The sequence below is a fragment of the Aegilops tauschii genome, chromosome 4, assembly GCF_002575655.3.
Source record: "Aegilops tauschii subsp. strangulata cultivar AL8/78 chromosome 4, Aet v6.0, whole genome shotgun sequence".
NCBI lineage: Eukaryota > Viridiplantae > Streptophyta > Magnoliopsida > Poales > Poaceae > Aegilops > Aegilops tauschii.
In genome coordinates this window covers 207,265,718-207,289,560 of record NC_053038.3, presented here as the reverse complement: position 1 = coordinate 207,289,560, position 23,843 = coordinate 207,265,718, and the positions used below count along the sequence as shown (strand labels likewise).

At 46.7% G+C, this 23,843-nt stretch overlaps 1 protein-coding gene across 1 annotated transcript; it reads left to right on the top strand.

Moving 5' to 3' along the window:
* Window positions 1-15,532: 15,532 nt before the first annotated feature.
* On the top strand, window positions 15,533-16,111 carry LOC123493656 (uncharacterized). The gene has a single exon (XM_045227622.1). The coding sequence runs from the start codon at window positions 15,533-15,535 to the stop codon at window positions 16,109-16,111; it is 579 nt and encodes a 192-aa protein (XP_045083557.1).
* Window positions 16,112-23,843: the final 7,732 nt, after the last annotated feature.

Genomic DNA, 23,843 nt, shown 5'->3' with positions numbered 1-23,843 from the left:
ACTGAGCTTTGTCAGTTGGATGCCATCTCACAAGTAATGGCTCTGAAGGCTCAGTTCAACTTGGGCAGAGAATGCTACGATGCAATGATGACAGTATTTGGACGCTTTCTACCCAAAGGCCATGTAATGCCTGCAAACCTGTACCAGTCGGACAAAATCCTCCGTGCACTGAAGATGCCCTATGATAAGATACATGCCTGTGAGAAAGGATGTGTCTTGTTTAGGCTTGACTATGCGGACTTGAACTATTGTCCCATTTGCAAGTCTTCCAGGTATGTTGTGGTAGACAACGGTATGGGTGAGAAGACACAGACCAAAATCCCCGTTAGTGTTCTTCGGTATATGCCAATCGTACCAAGACTTCAACGTCTTTTCATGGTCGAAGAGACGGCCAGACAGATGACATGGCACAAAACGGGCAAAAGAACCGAACTAGATGCAGATGGGAATCTGATGATTGTACACACATCGGATGGTGTTGCGTGGAAAAAGTTTGATGAATTACATGGTGACAAAGCGGCAGATCCGAGGCATCCTCGAGTTGGCATCAGCACGGATGGGTTCAGTGTGTTTGGTATGACGGCAGCCCAATACAGTTGTTGGCCCGTATTTGTCTTTCCACTCAATCTCCCCCCGGACAGATTATGCAAAGAAAGAACATTTTCCTGACGTTGATAATTCCAGGGCCCAACTATCCGGGGAAAAGTATGAATGTGTACATGCAACCGCTTAAGGACGAATTGCAAGAAGCCTGGGATAATGGGTTCAAGACATACGATGCCTATAGCAAACGGAACTTCATAATGCGTGTCTGGTACATGTACTCCACGCATGACTTGCCGGCGTATGCGCTATTCGTTGGCTGGTGTGTGCATGGAAGGTTCCCGTGCCCCACATGCAAGGGAGCTCTTGAGTTTCGTTGGCTTCAGGCCGGTCGCAAGTTTTCTTGCTTCGACATGCATAGACAGTTCCTGAATCCTCGCCATAAGTTCAGGAAAGACAAGAAGAACTTCATCAGAGGTAGAGTTGTCAAAAACTCTGCACCACATGCATTGACAGGCCAACAGACCCTGGATCAGTTAAACGCTCTCGAGCCAGATCCAGAGCGTCCAGGGTACTTCAAGGGGTATAATTCTAAGCACGCCTGGACTCACAAAACATGCTTATGGGATCTGCCTTACTTCAAAGACCTCCTTTGCCCACACAACATCGATGTGATGCACACTGAGAAGAATATCGCCGAGGCACTTTTTGGTACATTGTTCGGCATAGATGGGAAGTCAAAGGATAATACTAAGGCTAGAGTCGATCTGGAGGCGCTATGTGATAGGCCGTTACAAAACATGAAAGAACCGAAAGGAAAGCAGAACTGGACGAAGCCAAAGGCATGGTTCAATCTTGGAAGGCCAGCTATGAGGGAAATTATCTTGTGGGTGAAAATGCAGTTGATGTTCCCCGATGGGTATGCAGCGAATCTACAGAGGGGAGCCAGTCTTGATAAATTGAAGATATTTGGTCTGAAGAGTCATGATTGGCACATATGGATTGAGCGGGTAATGCCGGTGATGTTGCGTGGCTTCATCCCTCTGGATGAATGGCTAGTACTGGCAGAACTCAGCTATTTCTTCCGTGTTCTTTGTGCGAAAGAACTATCGCCTGGCGTGCTAGAAGAAATGGAAGAGTTGGCGCCGGAGTTGATCTACAATTTAGAGAAGATCTTTCCACCGGGCTTCTTTAATCCAATGCAACATTTGATTTTGCATCTCCCGACCGAGGCAAGATTGGGGGGGGGGGCGTGCAAAATCGTTGGTGCTACCCAACTGAGAGGATGCAGAAAACGCTTCGACAAAAATGTAAAAATAAACGTAGAATTGAAGCATCGATGGCTGAGGCATTCATCACTGAGGAGGCGGCAAACTTCGTGACAGCACACTACGAAGCCAAAAATCGTCATTTGCATAATCCGAAGCCTCGGTACAATGCTGACGACCCTAAAAAGGGTGGATCCAACCTCAGCCTTTTCAAAGGGAATCTCGCACCAGCCAGTGTTTCAAATCCAGTATCTTTGGATAACGAACAATGGCGGACCATTTCGTTGTATATCTTCAACAACCTGATAGAAGTGCGGCCGTACATCGAGTAAGTTCTCGGTACATAGTTTTGCAACTTCTATTTCCTTTGAACTGCTCTTATTCCTGGATATTTCATACAGTCGATACGTCGCCTTATTCTCGTATGGAGCGGTGATCCAAAAGGATTCTGTCGAAGAGTATGAGCTTCTCGCAAAGCAAGGAGGCGGCTATCCCGGTTTCATCTCTTGGTTCAAACAAACGGTAATTTCTATTAGACTTGTAGGCTAATTTGTAGGCGGCTATCCCGGTTTCATTCGCTAATTTGTGCGTAATGCAACAATCCTTTCATATTAAAATTGTAGGCTAATTCAGAGTCTATGGACGCCGAATTGAGACAAGTGGCTAATGGTTTTGACTATAAGGTCCGTTCATTTGACAAATACGACATCAACGGGTATCGCTTTCGTACCTATGGCAAAGAGCTATCTATGGCCGACCGAAAGTCTACAAATTGTTGTGTATCTGCTATCGGCGAAGGAGGTACCGAGTATTATGGGAGAGTTGAAGCAATTTATGAACTTCTATTCTATGGTGAAAACCCACCGAATGTCGTAGTCTTCAAATGTTATTGGTTTCAGCCGAAGGAGACTAGAAGGACTCATGAACATATAGGGCTAGTTGAAATCAACCAAAGCACCCATTTAGATGTTCCTGATGTCTATATTACGGCTCAACAGGCGACCCAAGTATTCTATCTACCATGGGCCTGCCAAACTAATCCAAATCTAAAAGGTTGGGATGTCGTTTATGAAGTGCCGCCACGTGCTAGACTATCTCCCCCAAAGGAAGAGGATTATGAACCTCACATTAACCCAGACACATATGAAGGAGAATTCTTCCAAGAGACACGTCTTTCCAAAAAGCGTTTCAAGAACCGCTATACTTCACCCCAAAACATTGAAGTAGACAGCGACAGTGAATCCGACATCACCCCAGAGGAGGAACAAGAAGAGCCGGAACAAGAAGAGGTTACTGCTGCGGATGACCTATCATTGCTTGACCGATTACGTCAAGGTGGCCTTGCACATGTTGATGCCACTGAACCCTATGAGCCCGTCATTGATTATAGTGATGATGATGATTATGCATTTATTGATGATACTGATCGAGATTATTAGTAGTGTCAGGTATTAAATTTTTTAATGTTGTACTTGATGATGATACACTTAAGTGATACACATATTATTATTCATGTCGGTCTTTTTTTATGTTGTACTAATTTCGTTTACTGTTTGTCATGGCAGGTGTTGAAAGATGGTGGGCGCTGGTCGGGAGCGCGCCAAGGCCCCTTCTTCGTCGGCGCGTGGTCTGAGGTCTTCGATTCCAGACGTACCTCTCCGCCGAGCGTTGCTGGACAGTATGTCCACACCGTCGGGCCCTTCTTCGTCGACCGCGGTGCCCAGCAGGGGACGAGGTAGGAAGAGAGGAGGTGGGGCACGTGGTCGCGGGAGAGGAGGTAGGGTGACTGCTAGGGCACCTTCCTCGCCGCCACCCCCAGCTGTTTCACCCGAGCACGTGACTGCTAGGGTGGACTCGTCCGAGGAGGAGGCTACACGGACTCCGGTCCACGAGCCTCCGGTCCACGGGTCTTGGGCCCACGAGCCTCGGGTCGACTGGCCTTCGGCCCACGAGAGTTCGGCCCACGAGACCCCGGAGGAGCACACGTCCGGATGGGGTACCTGGCCGGATCAGCCCGAGGAGCCGAGTGGCCATGCTGATGATGGCGGGGAGCCGACTGATCTTGAGGAGGAGGGTGGCACCGTCTACCAGCGTGGTGCTACACGGCTCCCGTCCGTGCCGGCGACCCGCGAGCAGAGGTGGTTGATCTTCCCTGATGGGGAGAGGTACGTAAGTGCATTTAATATTTTTGTACCTTCTGCATTCACGTTTCTTGAAATAACTAATGCGTTGGCCTTGTCATGCTGCAGGGGTTGGGACCACCATCATAGTGTCCGCCGGCCCAACTCCGTCCTTGGAGTTCTTTGCCGGCAAAACTTCCCGGGGTTTGTCACGTTGCCTGGTGAGGGTCGGCTTCCAGAGCTTGGGTTGAGCTGGGAGCACTACGTGGCTGCCCCGGCCCCGCCGGATGTCATTATCGATGGTGTCGTGTGCGACACGAGGGCTGACATGGTGATCAGGACGTTCTGGGTAATTTCTCCTTTACACATTTCAAAATCTTCAACTAGCTAGTTATTAATTGTACTAATCAATATTGTCTCATTTGATTGCAGACATTCTACAGGTGTGAGGAGGGATACGAGGAGGACAGCGCAAATGTTATCCAGAACGTCTGCAAGCGCCTACTCCAGAACTTACGGCACGAGGCTCGGGTGCAGGCTGTTCGAGACTACTACGCCTTGCGTGGTATCAAGAAGACCAAGCCGGCGTGCCGCGATAAGTTCCTGAGTAAGGAGCAGTACATGAAGGTAATTCTTAAGGCCTTCTACTTAAGTTCCTTCATTTAGTAATTCTTAGCCGTAGCGCTCAAGTTTCTATTTGCTAACTTATAGGCGCCTCCGAGATGGTGTGCGGATCGGATGGATTGTTGGGAGGTGTTGGTCGATGAGTGGTGCTCACAAGAATGGCTAGCCCTCCACAACCAGGCCAAGGACAAACGTGCCCAAATGGAAGGTGTGCCACACCATCAAGGCAGCTCCAACTTATATCAGTTCGGGCGCAACTGGGTATGTGGTTTGCTTCATGATTCATGCAATTCATTCATCATGCTAGCTTGAGCCCTTTAATTACTAATTTTCATTGTTTCTCTCTTTCAGGCACGCCACAATAAGGCGGATAAGGTGCCAGAGGTGTACGACCTGTATGCCATGGCCCACACTGGCTCTTTCAAGAAAGTCAAGGCTTTCTCTCAGTCTGACCTCGATGATGCAAACAACTTCACCAACATCTCCTCCCACAACAAGCTCGTGAGATATAGAGATGAGGGGAAGGCGAGGAAAGGGGAGGACTTTAACCCGAGCCAGGGTCCCATTGATCCAGAGCTGGTGATGATATCTGGTGGCGGGAGGTCCCATGGCTCCATAGCCATTGGAGATGGACTTATCCGTTGTCCTAGCACTCTCCCGGAGATCAAGGCGCGCCAGTCGAGCTCCGCTCCTGAGATAAGGCCTCGTGAACGGCCAGTGCAACTCGCCATCAAGGTTAGTGATACGTACTCAGTTATCTTTCTCCATTACATTGTGTGCGCTTCCATCAATGATTACAAATGGTCATGTGAGTGGTGTTGCAGGCTGCTATACAGACTGAGAGAGATAGAACGGAGAAACTTCTGGCGGAGGCGGCGGAGAGGCAGCGGGAGATGGAGGAGAGGACGAGAAAGATGATGGAGGAGGAGAGGGCACGGAATGACATGCAGGCAAGGGCCATGTACGAGCTCCTTGTGGTAAGTTTCTTCTGCAGCTTACTTGCTAGTCTTAACATTTGAGTCTCATTACTAACTAGTATGACTCTGTTCTGAAAACCAAATGTGCAGTCTGTGTGCGAGAAGTCCGGTCAGCCCGCTCCGCCGATGCCAGTGATTGCTCCTGGGAGCACGGTGAGTTTAGTTTGAATGGACATTACTTGGTAGTCTTAACATTTGTGTGTCGTAATGCTAACGAGACATTGGAAATGATCTTTGGTGCAGCTTAACTCCAGAAACGCATCGCACGATCCTTCTCCAGGTAGCGGCACTAGCCACCCCGCTCCTACACCTCCCTGATCACGGTAAGTTTCTCTAGTGTTTTGCTTAACAAATGCATAAAGACCTAGACTTAGCTTTATTTCCTCCAATATGCTTACCATAATGACTTAGAGTTAGCTTATTTTCCTCCAAAATGACCCATTTTACCTAGGTTAGCTTATAAATGATGCAGTTCATCCAAGTTAGCTCAAAAATGACCCATTTTACCTAGATTAGCTCCTAAATGATCCATTTTACCTACGTTAGCTTTAAAATGGCCCATTTCACCTAGGTTAACTCCAAAATGACCCATCTTACCTAGGTTATCTCATAAACGATCCATTTCAACTAATTTAGCTCATAAACGATCCATTTGACCTAAGTGAGCTAAAAAACGATCCATTTCACCTAAATTAGCTCTTAAATGATCCATTTCACCTAAGTTAGCTCAAAAAGATCCATTTCAACTAAATTAGCTCTAAAATGACCCATTTTACGTAGATGAGATCCTAAATGATCCATTTTACCTACGTTAGCTTTAAAATGACCCATTTCACCTAGGTTAGCTCCAAAATGACCCATTTCACCTAGATTAGCTCCAAAATGACCCATTTCACCTAGGTTAGCTCCAAAATGACCCATTTCACCTTACTTAGCTCAAAAACGATGCCCTTCACCTTAGTTAGCTCATAAACGACCCATTTCAACTAAGTTAGCTCATAAATGATCCATTTCAACTAAGTTAGATCATAAACAACCCATTTCAACTTAGTTAGCTCATATATGATCCATTTCACCTAAGTTAGCTCATAAATGACATATACTTCTTGTTCTAGTCTTCTTCTTGTTCTAGTCACCTATTTCTAACTTTCTTATTTACCATTTTGCAGATTTCATTCACTTCATGGAAGCTAGCTTGCTATGATGGAGTGCTTGCTTTTCCTTTCATGAAACTTTGCATTGTATCTAGCTTGTTATGATGGATGGAACTATGTGATATGGATCATTGCATCTAACTTGCTATGTTGATGAAACTTTGCATTGTAATATATATATGGATGGAACTATGTGTATGGATGGAACTTGCTTATGTATGAACAATGTGTATGGATGAAACTGATGTGATATGTGATATGAAACTTATGTGCTGGATATGTGATATGAAACTTATATATTTTCTGTGCAAATTGTGGGATTTAATAAAAAACAGAAAAACAGACAATATGCAGGCTCTTTGCCGTCTGCTATCGACGGCAAAGAGCTCTTTGCCGTCTGCCGCGGACGGCAAAGAAGCCACGTGGCATCCAACTGTGCTTCCTGGGAGCTGACCCATTTGGTCAGTTTGCCTACAGTGGCAGACGTCAAAGACTTTGCCGTCCGTGGCAGACGGCAAAGAACCTGCACTTTGCCATCAGTGGCAGACGGCAAAGAACCTGCCATCTAGTGACGTGTAGATGACATCATAAGGCGGACGGCAAAGAACCTGCCATCTAGTGACGTGTAGATGACATCATAAGGCGGACGGCAAAGACCAGAGAAATTTTGCCGTCTGCGGCGGACGGCAAAGGTCTGCCGTTAGCCACTTAACGGACTGACAGCGCAATTATTGCCGTCCGCCCTCTTTGCCGTCCACCGCAGACGGCAAAGAGCCTTTGCCGTCCGCCTCCAGGAAGCAGACGGCAAAGCAGCTGTTTACCGTAGCCTTCTTTGCCGGAGCCTTTTGCCGTCCGCGGCTGACGGCAAAGGTCTTTGCCGTCCGCCTTTCGAGCCTTTGCCGTCCGCCGTGGCAGACGGCAAAGTAGCTGTTTCCTGTAGTGACATACTCAAAAGATATAAGTGAAGTGCAAAGAGCATTCTATAAATCAACCATGGACTATATCATACCAGCATGGTGCATAAAAGAAAAAATGAAAACTAAATGCAAAAGACGCTCCAAGATTTGCACATATCAAATGAACAAAACGAATCCGAAAACATACTGATACTTCTTGAAGAAAGATGGGATGCCTTCCGGGGCATCCCCAAGCTTAGACGCTTGAGTCTCCTTGAATATTTACTTGGGGTGCCTTGGGCATCCCCAAGCTCGAGCTCTTTCCTCTCCTCCTTCTCCTCACATCGAGACCTCCTCGATCTTCGAAGACTTCATCCACACAAAACTCAACAGAAAGCTCGGTAAGATCCGTTAGTATAATACAACAAATCACTACTCTAAGTACTATTACAAACCAATTCATATTTTGTTTTTGAATTGTAGCTACTGTAATATAACTTTTCCATGGCTTAATACACTGATAGAAATCGATAGTTTCATCAAAACAAGCAAACAATGCATCAAAAACAGAATCTATCTTAAACAGGACAGTCTGTAGTAATCTGAACATTCACCATACTTCTGGTACTCCAAAACTTCTGAATAAATTAGGAAAAATAAAAAATTTGTATAGAAAGACAGTGCAAAAAGTTTCAGAACCGTTTGACGTTCCAGTAAGAAATGTAAAATCACGCACTACAGCCAAAGTTTCTGTTTTGCACCGCACAAACCAACAAGCAATGTAAACATCCTAAAGGCAAATCTTGGCACATTATTTTTATAATACAATGGAATTGTACAAGGGGATAATTATTTTTGTTGAAAAGTTTCTGTAATCAAGATTCACAAAGTTTCCGTGAGCATGAACAAAGTTCAAGGAGCTCCCCCACTTCAACAATGCTTATCTCTCTCACTTTCACTTTCCTTTTTGAAAAGTTTTGGGTTCCCCTCTTTATTTTTTTGTTTTTAAACTATATAAAAGCACTCAACAGAAATAAATGACTCTCTAAAACTTTTGGATTGTCTCCCTGGCAGCGCTTTTTTTAAAGCCATTAAGCTAGGCATATAGTGCTTAAGTAACGGATCCACCCGGATCCCAAGGTATATCAAAGCCAATTTTAATTAACAATGATTTGTGATTTAGTAGTGAGCACAAAATAACATATATCATGCAACAACGAAGTCTAACTCTCTTCCTATGCATCGGCATGTCATAAAAGAACAATTCATGCACACATAGTAAAGGCCAATGCATAGTATAAGCAGTTTCTTGCAATTTTATCATAGTGGAAACATGGAGAGGTGGAGATGTAGTTCCTCTCTCATAATAATTGCAAGTAGGAGCAGCAAGCACATGCATATTATATTCATCAAAATTATCATGTGCAACGGTAAAATGCAACCCATCAATATAGTCCTTAATAAGGGCAAACTTCTCCGATATAGTGTAGTCGGGAGAATTCAAAAAGATAATAGGACTATCATGCGTCGGTGCAATAGCAACAATTTCATGTTTAACATAAGGAACTATAGAAAGTTCATCTCCATAAGCATAATTCATATTGGCATCTTGGCCACAAGCATCATCAAAAAGGGATATTTCAAAAGAATCAACGGGATCATAACAATCATTATAGCAATCATCCTTCGGTAAGCACGAAGGGAAATTAAACAATGTATGAGTTGAAGAGTTACTCTCATTAGAAGGTGGGCACGGGTAACTAATCCGCTCTTCCTCCTTTTGTTCTTCGCTCTCCTCATCATCTTTTTCATCCAATGAGCCCATAGTTTCATCAATTCCTTCTTCCATAGACTCCTGCAAAATATTAGCCTCTTCTTGGACAGCGGAGGAGTCCTCAATATATGGTTCAACATAGGCATTAGAAGCATAATTATCATAACAATATTTAAGTATGGCAAAAATTTCAGATTTGTAAAGAGTAGCATCTTCATAAGCACCCTTAAAAGCAACAAATTCTTTAATTTGTTGAACATCATAGTAATTATAAACACCCTTAGCATACGAAGATACGATTCCATTATCACTAAACTCACATTGGTAGGGTAGGTGTTTCTTAGGGTTTTCAAAACAACAAGTAAAATCATATATTTCACATAAATTCCAAGCATAGCATTGCAAACGATGAATTTGATACAGTAAAAGTTTCCCTTTTTGAGATAAGCGGTGTCGCACATAACAAGCATGCTCATCTAAAGATTTGCCCTCAACTAAGCTAGTTGGGGTTTCAACACGAGCACAAAGGGATCGAAAATGATCCAAGTAAAAAGCTTCAGGAGTGTGATAGATTTTGAGTGGTTCTTCAACCATTGGTGTAGTAGGTACAACTAATTTTTTTGGTATTTTGCGTTTCCTACCCATAACTAAAGATAGAAAACAAGAGCACAAAATAAAAACTACTTAGTGTTAAAGCAAACCAGCACACACGAGAATATTCACCCCACGCTATAACTCCTCGGCAACGGCGCTAGAAAAAGGTCTTGATAACCCACAAGTATAGGGGATCAATTGTAGCCTCTTTCGATAAGTAAGAGTGTCGAACCCAACGAGGAGCTAAAGGTAGAACAAATATTCCCTCAAGTTTTATCGACCACTGATACAACTCTACGCACGCTTAATGTTCGCTTTACCTAAAACAAGTATGAAACTAGAAGTACTTTGTAGGTGTTGTTGGATAGGTTTGCAAGAATATAAAGAGTACGCAAATAAAAACTAGGGGTTGTTTAGGTAAAGAAGCAATAAAGTTAGTATAGCGAGTGTGGAAAAGTGGTGGTAGGTGTTGTGAAATTGTCCCTAAGCAATTGACTACTTTACTAGACCGATAGCAAGTTTTATGTGGGAAAGGCCACTGTTAGCATGTCATCCCTGACTTGGAATTCTATGCACTTATGATTGGAACTATTAGAAAGCATCCGCAACTACTAATGTTCATTAAGGTAAAACCCAACCATAGCATTAAGATATATTGGCCCCCCTTCAATCCCGTATGCATCAATTTCTATGCTAGGTTGAAGCTTCTGTCACTCTTGCCCTCCAATACATAGTCCTATCAACATACAACTAACCCTATGGTGTGATCCATGCGCGCGCTCATATGATGGGCACCAAAGGACAACAACATAACCACAAGCAAATTAAACCAATCATAGCAATTCACCAATTACCGATAGGACAACGAAAATCTACTCAGACATCATAGGATGGCAACACATCATTGGATAATAATATGAAGCATAAAGCACCATGTTCAAGTAGAGGGTACAGCGGGTTGCGGGAGAGTGGACCGCTGTAGATAGATGGGGGAAGGTGATGAAGATGTTGGTGAAGATGACGGAGGTGTTGGTGTAGATCGCGGTGACGATGATGGCCCCGACGGCGTTCCGGCGCCACCGGGAGAGAGGGGGAGAGGGCCCCCCTTCTTCTTCTTCTTCCTTGACCTTCTCCCTAGATGGGAGAAGGGTTTCCCCTCTGGTCCATGGCCTCCATGGCGGCGGAGGGGCGAGAGCCCCTCTGAGATTGGATCCGTCTCTCTGTCTCTCTCTATTTCTGCGTTTCCTGATTCTGCCCTTTCATCGTTTCTTAAATTCCCGGAGATCCGTAACTCTGATTGGGCTGAAATTTGGACACGATTTTTATCCGGATATTGGCTTTCTTGCGGCGAAAGAAGGGCACCAACCACCATACGGAGTGGCCACGAGGGCCCAGGGCGCGCCTAACCCCCTAGGGCGTGCCCCTCACCCTCATGGGCCCCTCGGGCATCGTCTCGCGTTGATTCCACTTCCCAAAAGATATATTCCAAAAAAAATCTCCGTCAGTTTTTATCCCGTTTGGACTTCGTTTGATATGGATTTTCTACAAAACAAAAAACATGCAACAAACAGGAACAAGCACTAGGCACTGGATCAATATGTTATCCCAAAAATAGTATAAAAAGTTGCCAAAATAATGTAAAAGTTGTAGAATATTGGCATGGAACAATAAAAAATTATAGATACGATGGAGACGTATCAGCATCCCCAAGCTTAATTCCTGCTCGTCCTCGAGTAGGTAAATGATAAAAAAGATAATTTTTGATGTGGAATGCTACCTAGCATAATCTTGATCATGTAATCCAATCACGGCATGAATATTAAGACACGAGTGATTCAAAGCAATAGTCTATCATTTGACATTAAGACAATAATACTTCAAGAATACTAATAAAGTAATCATGTCTTTTCAAAATAACATGGCCAAAGAAAGTTATCCCTACAAAATCATATGGTCTGGCTATGCTCCATCTTCACCACACAAAATATTCAAATCATGCACAACCCCGATGACAAGCCAAGCAATTGTTTCATACTTTTGACGTTCTCAAACCTTTTCAACTTTCACACAGTACATGAGCGTGAGCCATGGACATAGCACTATAGGTGGAATAGAATATGATGGTGGAGGTTGTGTGGAGAAGACAAAAAGGAGAAAGTCTCACATCGACACGGCTAATCGATGGGCTATGGAGATGCCCATCACTTGATGTCAATGTGAGGAGTAGGGATTGCCATGCAACGGATGCACTAGAGCTATAAGTGTATGAAAGCTCAAACTGGAACTAAGTGGGTGTGCATCCAACTTGCTTGCTCATGAAGACCTAGGGAATTTGAGGAAGCCCATCGTTCGAATATACAAGCCAAGTTCTATAATGAAAATTCCCACTAGTATATGAAAGTGATAACTCAAGAGACTCTCTATATGAATAACATGGTGCTACTCTGAAGCACAAGTGTGGTAAAAGGATAGTAACATTGTCCCTTCTCTCTCTTTTCTCTTTTCTTTTTTCTTTTTTTCTCTCTCTTTTTAGGCTTCTTTGGCCTCTCTCTTTTTTTGGGGGCTTCTTTGGCCACTTTTATTTTGATAACCTCACATGGGACAATGTTCTAATAATGATGATCATCACACTTTTATTTACTTACAACTCGGTACTAGAACAAAGATATGACTCTATATGAATGCCTCCGGCGGTGTACCGGGATATGCAATGATCTAGCGTAGCAATGACATCAAAAAACGGACAAGCCATGAAAACATCATGCTAGCTATCTTACGATCATGCAAAGCAATATGACAATAAATGCTCAAGTCATGTATATGATGATGGAAGTTGCATGGCAATATATCTCGGAATGGCTATGGAAATGCCATGATAGGTAGGTATGTTGGCTGTTTTGAGGAAGATATAAGGAGGCTCATGTGTGATAGAGCGTATCATATCACGGGGTTTGGATGCACCGGCGAAGTTTGCACCAACTCTCGAGGTGAGAAAGGGCAATGCACGGTACCGAAGAGGCTAGCAATGATGGAAGGGTGAGAGTGCGTATAATCCATGGACTGAACATTAGTCATAAAGAACTCACATACTTATCGCAAAAATCTATTAGTCATAGAAACAAAGTACTACGCGCATGCTCCTAGGGGAAAGATTGGTAGAAAAAGACCATCGCTCGTCCCCGACCGCCACTCATAAGGAATACAATCAATAAATAAATCATGCTCCGACTTCATCACATAACGGTTCACCATACGTGCATGCTACGGGAATCACAAACTTCAACACAAGTATTTCTACAATCCACAACTACCCACTAGCATGACTCTAATATCACCATCTTTGTATGGCAAAACTATTGCAAGGAATCAAACATATCATATTCAATGATCTACAAGTTTTATGTAGGATTTTATGACTAACGATGTGAATGACCAGTTCCTGTCAACTCTCTAAATAGATATAAGTGAAGCAAGAGAGTTTAATTATTTCTACAAAAGATATGCCCACGCTCTAACAAATATAAGTGAAGCAAAAGAGCATTCTACAAATGGCGGTTTTCTATGTGAAGAGAAACAAGCAATCCAAACTTCAAATGATATAAGTGAAGCACATGAAGCATTCTATAAAGCCACACTCAAAAGATATAAGCGAAGTGAAAAGAGCATTCTATAAATCAACCATGGACTATCTCATACCAGCATGGTGCATAAAAGAAAAAATTAAAACTAAATGCAAAAGACGCTCCAAGATTTGCACATATCACATGAACGAAACGAATCTGAAAACACACCGATACTTGTTGAAGAAAGATGGGATGCATTCCGGGGCATCCCCAAGCTTAGACGCTTGAGTCTCCTTGAATATTTACTTGGGGTGCCTTGGGCATCCCCAAGCTTGAGCTCTTGCCTCTCCTCCTTCTCCTCACATTGAGACCTCCTCGATCTTCGAACACTTCATCCACACTGCAACGAACAAGGTTCCGGTGAGGCATGATGGCGCTGATGGTACCTTTACCATTAGTGCGACCCTTGATGACAAATAGGAAAGTGTGCTTGTTGCCTTCCTGTGGGCAAATGTCGATGTGTTTGCATGGCGACCATCTCACATCCCCGGTGTTCCCGGGGAGGTAATCGAGCACAACCTTGCTGTCTATCCTCATGCCCGTCCCATCAAGCAGAAGGTCACAAAGCAAGCCTTGGAGTGGCAGCAGTTCATTGCCAAAGAGATCAAGAAACTTGAAGCAACAGGTTTAGTCAGGGGAGTGTTGCACGCAACTTGGTTAGCAAATCCGGTAGTGGTGCGCAAGGCAAATGAAAAGTGGAGACTTTGTATTGACTTCGCTAACTTGAACAAAGCATGTCCAAAAGTTCCCTTCCCCTTGCCGCGCATCGACCAAATTGTCGATTCCACTTCGGGATGTGATTTGCTCTCCTTCCTTGATGCCTAATCTGGCTACCATCAGATCTTCATGGCCAAGGAAGATGAAGAGAAGGCCACCTTTATTACCCCATGTGGCACATACTGCTTTGTACGTATGCCTTTCGGGCTAAAAAGCATCAGTTCTATGTTTGTAAGAGCTGTACAGATTGGTTTTGAGCCTCAGCTACACATAAACATAGAAGCCTACATGGATGACATAGTGGTCAAGACCAGAGATAAGTCTACACTCATCCAAGATCTGGAAGAAACTTTTGCAAATCTGCGGAAGATCAACTTGAAGCTCAACCCAGAGAAATGTGTGTTTGGCATTCCGTCCAGCAAGCTCCTTGGACTTTTCGTGTCTCAAAGAGGGATAGAAGCCAACCCCGACAAGATCAAGGCAATAGAGCAGATCCAAACCCCGAAAATTGTCAAGGATGTAAGACGCCTGGCTGGCTGTGTTGCCACGGTGAGTAGGTTCATTTCAAAATCTATCGAGCGTGCCTTGCCGTTCTTCAAAATCTTGAATAAGGTTGGCCCCATGAAATGGACCCCGGAAACAGAGGTCGCGCTGCGGGATTTGAAAAGCTACCTTTCATCTGCAGCAACTTTGGTCGCGCCTAAGCCACAGGAACCGCTGCTGTTGTATCTCGCAGCATCGAATCAAGTGGTTAGTGTTGCGTTGGTGGCGCAGAGGGAAGTGGGTAATGAAGAAGCCGAGGCAGCATAACCACCCAGTGATGAATCGAACCTATCCCTGAAAAGGCCTGGCATTGATAGCAAAGGGGGGCCACAAGCAGATGCTGATAATCAGAAGGTGTTAGCAAGGAAGAAGATGGTGCGGCGACCAGTTTACTTTGTCAGCTCCCTCCTGCAGGGGGCTAGGTCAAGGTAATCTGGGGTGCAAAAGTTGATCTTCGGCCTTCTCATGGCCTCAAGGAAGCTGCGCCATTACTTCCAAACTCACGAGGTCACAGTTGTGACTTGCCTTCCATTGCAGCGTATTTTGAGGAACCCCGGGGCTACCGGAAGGATAATAGAGTGGGCACTAGAATTATCAAGTTTTGCTTTGAAGTTCGAAAGCATGGCAACTATCCAAAGTAGGGCACTGGCAGAATTTATTGCGGAATGGACACCAACACCCGATGAAGAGATATTGGAGATGACCCTTCCCGTCAAGGAAATCCCCAAGGAGTGGGTAATGTACTTTGATGGTGCTTTCTTGTTGCAAGGTGCTGGAGCAGGAGTGTTGCTAATTGCACCCACCGGAGAACACCTCAAATATGTTATCCAGATGCACTTCCCCAGGGAAGATGCTACCAATAACACTTCACAATACGAAGGGCTCCTTGCCGGGCTCGGGATTGCAATAGAGTTGGTCATAAAGAAGCTAGTTATACATGGTGATTCCCAGCTCGCTGTAAAGCAAGTGAGTAAGGATTACCAGAGCCCACTGATGGAGGCATATGTGGAAGAAGTAAGAAAGTTTGAAGAGCACTTTGATGGGTTGCAAGCCGAGCATGTACCCCGTGCAGAGAACAACATCGCTAACCACGTGTCAAAGTGCGCTGCTCAGAAGCTTCTTGTGGAACCAGGAACTTTTGTACTCCATCTAACTCAATCGTCAGTCTCTCCATTAGCGTTGGCCAGGAAGAGAAGAAAACTGAACACCAACAAGCATTTCCTGGCAGAGCTCCCCGGAGCCGCTGGTGAGAAGGTTGTCGGGGGGGGAGCCCTATGATGGATGGTGAGCTGCATCCTCTAGGGGGACCTCAAGCTTTCGCTGTTGAGGCTGGCACTCCCATAGCAGAAGAGGTGCCTTTGGTCCTCGTCGTCAAGCCACAACCTCCGACATGGGCGCATCACATAGTCCAATTCATGCAGACCGGAGAACTTCCCGATGACTCAGAGGAATCTGAAAAAGTGGCCTGGCAATCGAGTATGTATCAGTTTGTGGATAACACTCTGTACAGAATGAGACCGGACGGCGTGAAGTTGAAGTGCATTAGCCAGGAAGATGGACTGTCGTTGTTGGCAGAGATACATGGAGGGGTGTGTGGCTCGCATCTAGGATCAAGAGCACTTGTCGGAAAAGCTTTCCGGCAAGGATTCTATTGGCCCACCGCCCTCCGGGACACAACTGGGCTTGTCACCAAGTGTGAGGCATGCCAATTTTACTCCAAGAATATTCATCAGCATGCTAAAGCCCTTCAAACCATCCCTTTATCCTGGGCTTTCATGGTCTGGGGGCTCGACATCTCGAGCCCCTTCCCCCGTGCTAGCTGGGGCTTTGAATTCTTGTACGTGGCAATCGACAAGTTTACAAAGTGGCCCGAAGTAGAACCAGTGAGGAAGGTGACTGCGCAGTCAGCTATCAAGTTCTTTAAAGGGTTGGTTTGTCATTTTGGAGTAACCAACAGGGTAATCATCGACAACGACACCCAGTTTACAAGCCGCGCCTTCATGCAGTACACCCAGAGCCTTGGAAGCAAGGTCTCTTTCGCTTCTGTTACACATCCAAGGAGAAACGAACAAGCTGAAAGGATGAATGCTGAAGTGCTGAGTGGGCTCAAGACAAGAACTTCCGATAAGTTGCGAAGGTGCGGCAAACGCTGGCTTGATGAGTTGTCGGTGGTTCTTCGGTCAATCAGGCCGACACCAGATCGAGCTACTGGCCAGACTCCCTTCTCCCTAGTATATGGTGCAGAAGCAGTACTCCCCACGGAACTCACATACAGGTCACCTCGAGTACTTGCCTATGATGAAGTAGCGCAAGAGCACCTGCGGCATGACGATGTCGTGCTCCTTGAGGAGGATATTCTCCGGGCAGCTGTGACGCCCCCGATTTGACCGTACACTAATCATGCACGCAAATGTGTACGATCAAGGTCAGGGACTCACGGGAAGATATCACAACACAACTCTAAAACATAAATAAGTCATACAAGCATCATAATACAAGCCAGGGGCCTCAAGGGCTCGAATACAATTGCTCGATCATAGACGAGTCAGCGGAAGCAACAATATCTGAGTACAGACATAAGTTAAACAAGTTTGCCTTAAGAAGGCTAGCACAAACTGGGATACAGATCGAACGAGGCGCAGGCCTCCTGCCTGGGATCCTCCTAACTACTCCTGGTCGTCGTCAGCGGCCTGCACGTAGTAGTAGGCACCTCCAGTGTCGTAGGTGTCGTCGTTGACGGTGGCGTCTGGCTCCTGGACTCCAACATCTGGTTGCGACAACCAGATAGAAAGGAAAGGGGGAAAAGAGGGAGAGAAGCAACCGTGAGTACTCATCCAAAGTACTCGCAAGCAAGGAGCTACACTACATATGTACGGGTATATGTGTAAAGGGGCATATCAGTGGACTGAACTGCAGAATGCCAGAATAAAAGGGGGATAGCTAGTCCTGTCGACGACTACGCTTCTGGCCATCTCCATCTTGCAGCATGTAGAAGAGAGTAGATTGAAGTCCTCCAAGTAGCATCGTATAGCATAATCCTACCCGGCGATCCCCTCCTCGTCGCCCTGTTAGAGAGCGATCACCGGGTTGTATCTGGCACTTGTAAGGGTGTATTTTATTCAGTATCCAGTTCTAGTTGTCATAAGGTCAAGATACAACTCCGGGTCGTCCTTTTACCGAGGGACACGGCTATTCGAATAGATAAACTTCCCTGCAGGGGTGCACCACATAACCCAACACGCTCGATCCCATTTGGCCGGACACACTTTTCTGGGTCATGCCCGGCCTCGTAAGATCAACGCGTCGCAGCCCTACCTAAGCACAACAGAGCGGTCAGCACGCCGGTCTAATCCTAAGCGCGCAGGGGTCTGGGCCCATCGCCCTATGCACACCTGCACGTTGCGAACGCGGCCGCGAGCAGACCTAGCAACCCACACGATCACGGCGGTTACGTCAAAGCGGTCCAACACGGCGCGCGCCACTCAGTCGCTGACGTCACGAAGGCTTCGGCTGATACCACGACGCCAGGATACCCATAACTACTCCCGCGTAGATGGCTAGTGCGTATAGACCAAATGGCCAGACTCAGATCAAATACCAAGATCTCGTTAAGCGTGTTAAGTATCCGCGAACGCCGACCAGGGCCAGGCCCACCTCTCACCTAGGCGGTCTCAACCTGCCCTGTCGCTCCGCCACAAAGATCCACTTGCGGGTACTCCTACGAGCCGACCCGACTTTAGTCATCACATGTGTCATGTATATAGTATACAAGTATATACCCGTGATCACCGCCCAGGTGATCACGGCCCGATAGTATAGCACAGCAGACGGACAAGAATGTAGGGCCACTGATGGAAATCTAGCATCCTATACTGAGCATGTAGGATTGCAGGTAAAGGTAACAACAGTAGTAGCAAGGATAGGCTATGCATCAGGATAGGATATCGGAAAGCAGTAACATGCTACACTACTCTAATGCAAGCAGTATAGAGAAGAATAGGCGATATCTGGTGATCAAGGGGGGGGGGCTTGCCTGGTTGCTCTGGCAAGTAGGAGGGGTCGTCAACTCCGTAGTCGAACTGGGCAGCAGCAGGGTCGGTCTCGTACTCTACCGGAGAGAAGAGGGGGGAAGAAACAGTAAATACAATGCAAACGTAAGCATGACGATGCGTGACATGACAATGAGCGGTGCTAGGTGTGTCCTAACGCGACAGTAGGTGGTACCGGCGAAGGGGGGGAACATCCGGGAAGTATTCCCGATGTTTCGCGTTTTCGGACAAACGGACCGGAGGGGGAAAGTTGCTAGTTCGATAGGTTAGGGAGGTGTGGTGGATGAACGGACTGCGTATTCGGATTCGTCTCGTCGTTCTGAGCAACTTTCATGTAGAAAACATTTTCATCCGAGTTACGGTTTAAAAGATATGAATTTTCAAAGATTATTTGAATGTCTGGAATTATTTGAATTTAGCAAAAAAATGAATTATGACGTCAGCATGAGGTAATGCTGACGTCAGCAGGTCAACAGGTCGGCTGACCAGTCAAACCAGACAGGTGGGTCCTACCTGTCATAAACAGTGGACTAATCAGAAGATTAAATTAACTAAAATTAGATTAATTAACTACTGGACCCCACCTGTCATAGTCTATTTAGATTAGTTAATTAGTTTTATTTATAAAAACATTTTTTTTGTTAATTATGCGGCGGGGCCCGCATGTCAGTGGCTGGGGCCTGCCCAGTCAGCAGTTGACTGGGGTCAACCCAGTCAACGGGGCCTGCGGGGCCCGCTGGCAGTGACCCAGGGGTGGCCCCAGGTGTGCCAGCTCAGCAGGCCGGCGGTTGAACGCCGGCGAGCATGAAAACGCGGCGGAGGGCGCTCGGCCCTGTCGGGATTCGTCTACAGGGGGCCTACACGGGCGCGGGCGGGCGCATTCGAACGGGGAGAGCCCGCCGCGTCGCGTGGTGAGGCCGGCCGGAGCTGGAGCTGCCGGAAACGGCGCCGGCGACGAGCAGAAGCGGCGCCGGAGTTCGGGCTGGAGCGGGTGCGGCGTTAGAGCGCGCGAGCGGCCAAACTAACCAGCTATGCTGCACGATGCGGTCAAGCTAACGGGCATACGCCCATGACCAATTGGTCACCGGAGACCCGCCGGCGACGAGCTCCGCGGCGCTGCGTTCGGGCGCGCGTGGGGAAGCAGCTAGGGGGCGCGCGAGAGCGAAAGGACAGGGGAGGAGGGGGAGAAGCTCACCGCGCGGCACACGGAGGCCGGTGAGAGGCTTAGGAGCAGCAGCAGTCGCCGGAGTCGAAGAAGACGGCGGCGACCCGAGGAAGAAGGCGACGGCGTTGGGGGGTGATGTAGGGGGTCCCGGCTCGAGCAGGTGGTCGGGGAGGACGGGCTCGACGCGGCGGAGCTCGTGGACACGTCGGGGAGGAGCACGGGGCTCGGTGGCCGCGGAAACGACGGCGGCACGTCGGCGACCGCACTCGGGCGGTGGGGAAGGAGGGAGCAGCGTGGATCTGGGGGGGAGAGGGAGAGGCGCAGAGGCGAGCGAGAGGGGCAAGTGGGAGGGATGGGCGGAGGCCGAGGCGTCGGGGCGGCCTTATCCTCCCCCATCGCCGGCGAGGTGGTGCGGCGGGGACCTGCCCCTGTTCCGACCCCGGTCGGGGGAATAGGGAAGGGGAGGGCGACCCGGGGAGGTGGGCTAGGCCGGCTGGGCCTGGGGTCGGCCCAGTTGGGCCAGGGGTCCAGTGGGGGGGGCTTCTCCTTCTCCTTTTTTTTCTTTGTTTGTTCTGTTTTCTTTTGTATTTTCTTTTTATTTATTTATTTTCTTTTCTGTTTTATTTCATTTAAAAGTATTTAGGCATTTTATAAAAATGTGTTTTCTCCACAATAATTATCAGTGCAATATCTGGCATGGCCCGAACATTTTTGTTTAAATTTTTGAAAACTTTTATTTTCCACTTTAAATTTAATTGAAGTTTGAATTAGGAGTTTGAAAAGAAATGTGATTCAAATGTGATCAAGCCCTGTTTAGCAACATGATTAGCTTAATCACAGAGAGTTACTGTAGCATGATTCTCGGGGTGTTACAAATCTCCTCCACTACAAGAAATCTCGTCCCGAGATTTAGGAGGTAGAAGGAAACAGTGCGGGGTATTCTTCGCGCAGACGATCCTCTCGTTCCCAAGTGGCCTCATCTTCAGAATGGTGCGACCACTGGACTTTGAGAAACTTGATCGCCTTCTGACGTGTGCGGCGTTCAGCTTGGTCGAGAATGCGGACCGGATGCTCCTTATAGGAGAGGTCTTGCTGCAATTCGAGCACTTCATGATCCACAGCTCGGATTGGGTCCTTGAAGCAACGATGGAGCTGTGACACATGGAACACATCGTGAACCTGAGAAAGGTTCGGCGGTAGCTCCAGTTGGTATGCCACTTTTCCACGCCTTTCGAGAATAGTGAATGGGCCAATATAGCGAGGAGCTAGTTTGCCCTTGATCCCGAAGCGGTGAGCACCCTTCATAGGTGTGACTCGAAGATAAGCCTTTTCGCCAGGTTGATAGACCATGTCTTTATGATGACGGTCATACTGACTCTTCTGACGTGACTGAGCAGTCTTGAGATTCTCGCAAATAATGCGGACTTGTTCTTCGGCATCTTGGATAATATCCGGACCGAAGAGTGGACGTTCCCCAGTTTCTGACCAGTACAGAGGGGTTCGGCACTTTCGTCCATATAACACTTCGAAGGGGGCCATCTTCAGACTAGCTTGATAGCTATTATTATAAGAGAACTCAGCATACGGGAGAGATTCCTCCCATTTCTTGCCGAAGGAAATAACACAAGCTCGAAGCATGTCTTCAAGAACTTGGTTGACGCGTTCAACTTGCCCCTGCGACTGAGGATGAAATGCAATACTGAATGACAGATGAGTTCCCATAGCTTCTTGGAAACTTGCCCAGAATCTTGAAGTGAATAAGCTGCCACGGTCTGAACTGATAACCAATGGAATACCGTGGAGTGAAACAATCCTGGACATATAGAGCGTTGCTAGTTGACTAGCAGTGATCGTTTCCTTGACCGCCAAGAAATGTGCAACTTTGGAAAGCCGGTCAATGACGACAAGAATAGCATCATTACCTTTCTGTGACTTGGGAAATCCAGTGACGAAGTCCATCTCAACATGGTCCCATTTCCATTCAGGAATAGAGATAGGTTGCAGAGTTCTAGCAGGCCTTTGATGTTCTGCTTTGATACGACGGCAAACGTCACATTCAGCAACATAACGAGCAATGTCTTGCTTCATATTAGACTACCAGAATCTTTGACGGATGTCTTGGTACATCTTCGTACTACCAGGATGGATACATAGAGGCGTATCATGAGCTTCTTTCGTAACTTCCTGTGTCATATCCAGGTTTTTCTCTGCACATGGCACCACTAGGCGGCCCTTGAAGTATAAGGTGCCATCTTCAGCAATGGTGAAGAATGAGGGCTTTCCTTCTGCGAGGTAGCGCTTAATCTTGTGGGCTTCAGAGTCATACTTCTGTAGCCTTTTGATGCTGTCCTCGAGATCTGGTTTAGCAACTAGGGTATTGAGGGAACCCTGGGTAACAACGTGGAGGTTCACCTTGCCAAACTCCTTAGGAGGGGGAGAGAGTGCACCCGGAGGAACAATATGGAGGTTCAGCTTCCTGAATTCTTCAACAAGCGAGGGCTGAACTTTGTGAACCTGGAGGTGGTTGCAGTAAGACTTGCGGCTCAAGGCATCAGCCATTACATTAGCCTTGCCTGGCGTATAGGAAATACCCAAGTCAAAGTCTGCAACAAGCTCCATCCATCTCTGCTGACGGAGGTTCAGGTCTGGCTGAGTAAACAGATACTTCAGACTTTGGTGGTCGGTGAAGATCTCGCAACGATTACCGAGAAGGTAATGTCGCCACTGCTTTAGCGCATGAATGACAGCAGCAAGTTCGAGGTCGTGAACTGGGTAGTTCTCTTCGTGAGGGCGCAATTGCCGAGAGGCATAAGCAATCACTTTGCGGTCTTGCATTAGGACACAGCCTAATACTTGACGGGAAGCGTCGCAGTAAATGACGAAGTCCTTCTTAGTATCAAGTGGAGCTAGAACTGGGGCAGAAGTCAACTTGTCTTTGAGTGCCTGGAAACTTTCCTGACATTTGTCTGTCCATTGGAACTTGACACCCTTATGCAATAGGTTAGTCAGAGGCCTGGCGATCTTAGAGAAGTTCTCGACAAATCGACGGCAATAGCTGGCGAGACCGAGAAAACTTCTGACTTGCTTAACGTTCTTGGGAGGAGTCCAATCAAGAATAGCCTGAACTCGTTCAGGGTTGACGGCAATACCATCCTTAGAGATGACATGCCCAAGATAGGTTACTTCCGGTAGCCAGAATTCACATTTGGAGAACTTGGCATATAGTTGATGCTCTCGTAGCTTTTCCAGCACAAGTCGAAGATGTTCAGCATGTTCTTCTTCGTTCTTGGAAAATACCAGGATATCATCCAGATAAACCACGACGAACTTGTCGAGGTAATCCATGAATATATAGTTCATCAGACGAGAGAAGGTGGCTGGAGCATTGGTTAAACCGAAAGACATGACGGTGTACTCGTATGAACCATAGCGAGTCACGAAGGCGGTCTTTGGGATATCCTCTTCGCGAACACGGATCTGGTGGTAACCCAACCTCAAGTCGAGCTTAGAGAACACTGACGAACCCGCCAGTTGATCATATAGATCATTGATCCGAGGAAGAGGGTATTTATTCTGAATGGTAGCTTGGTTTATAGGACGGTAGTCTTGAACTAACCGGTTTGTCCCATCCTTCTTCTTGACAAAGAGATAAGGTGCTCCCCAAGGAGAGCAACTTGGGCGAATGAATCCTTTGCGAAGAGATTTGTCGATTTCCTCCTTAAGCTCAAGGAGTTCATGTGGCGGCATTTTGTAGGGTCGCTTGGCTATAGGAGTGGTGCCTGGTTTCAAGTCGATG

Coding starts and splice junctions, on each gene's coding strand:
- LOC123493656 (XM_045227622.1), top strand. CDS start 15,533: ATGACCCTTCCCGTCAAGGAAATCCCCAAGGAGTGGGTAATGTACTTT.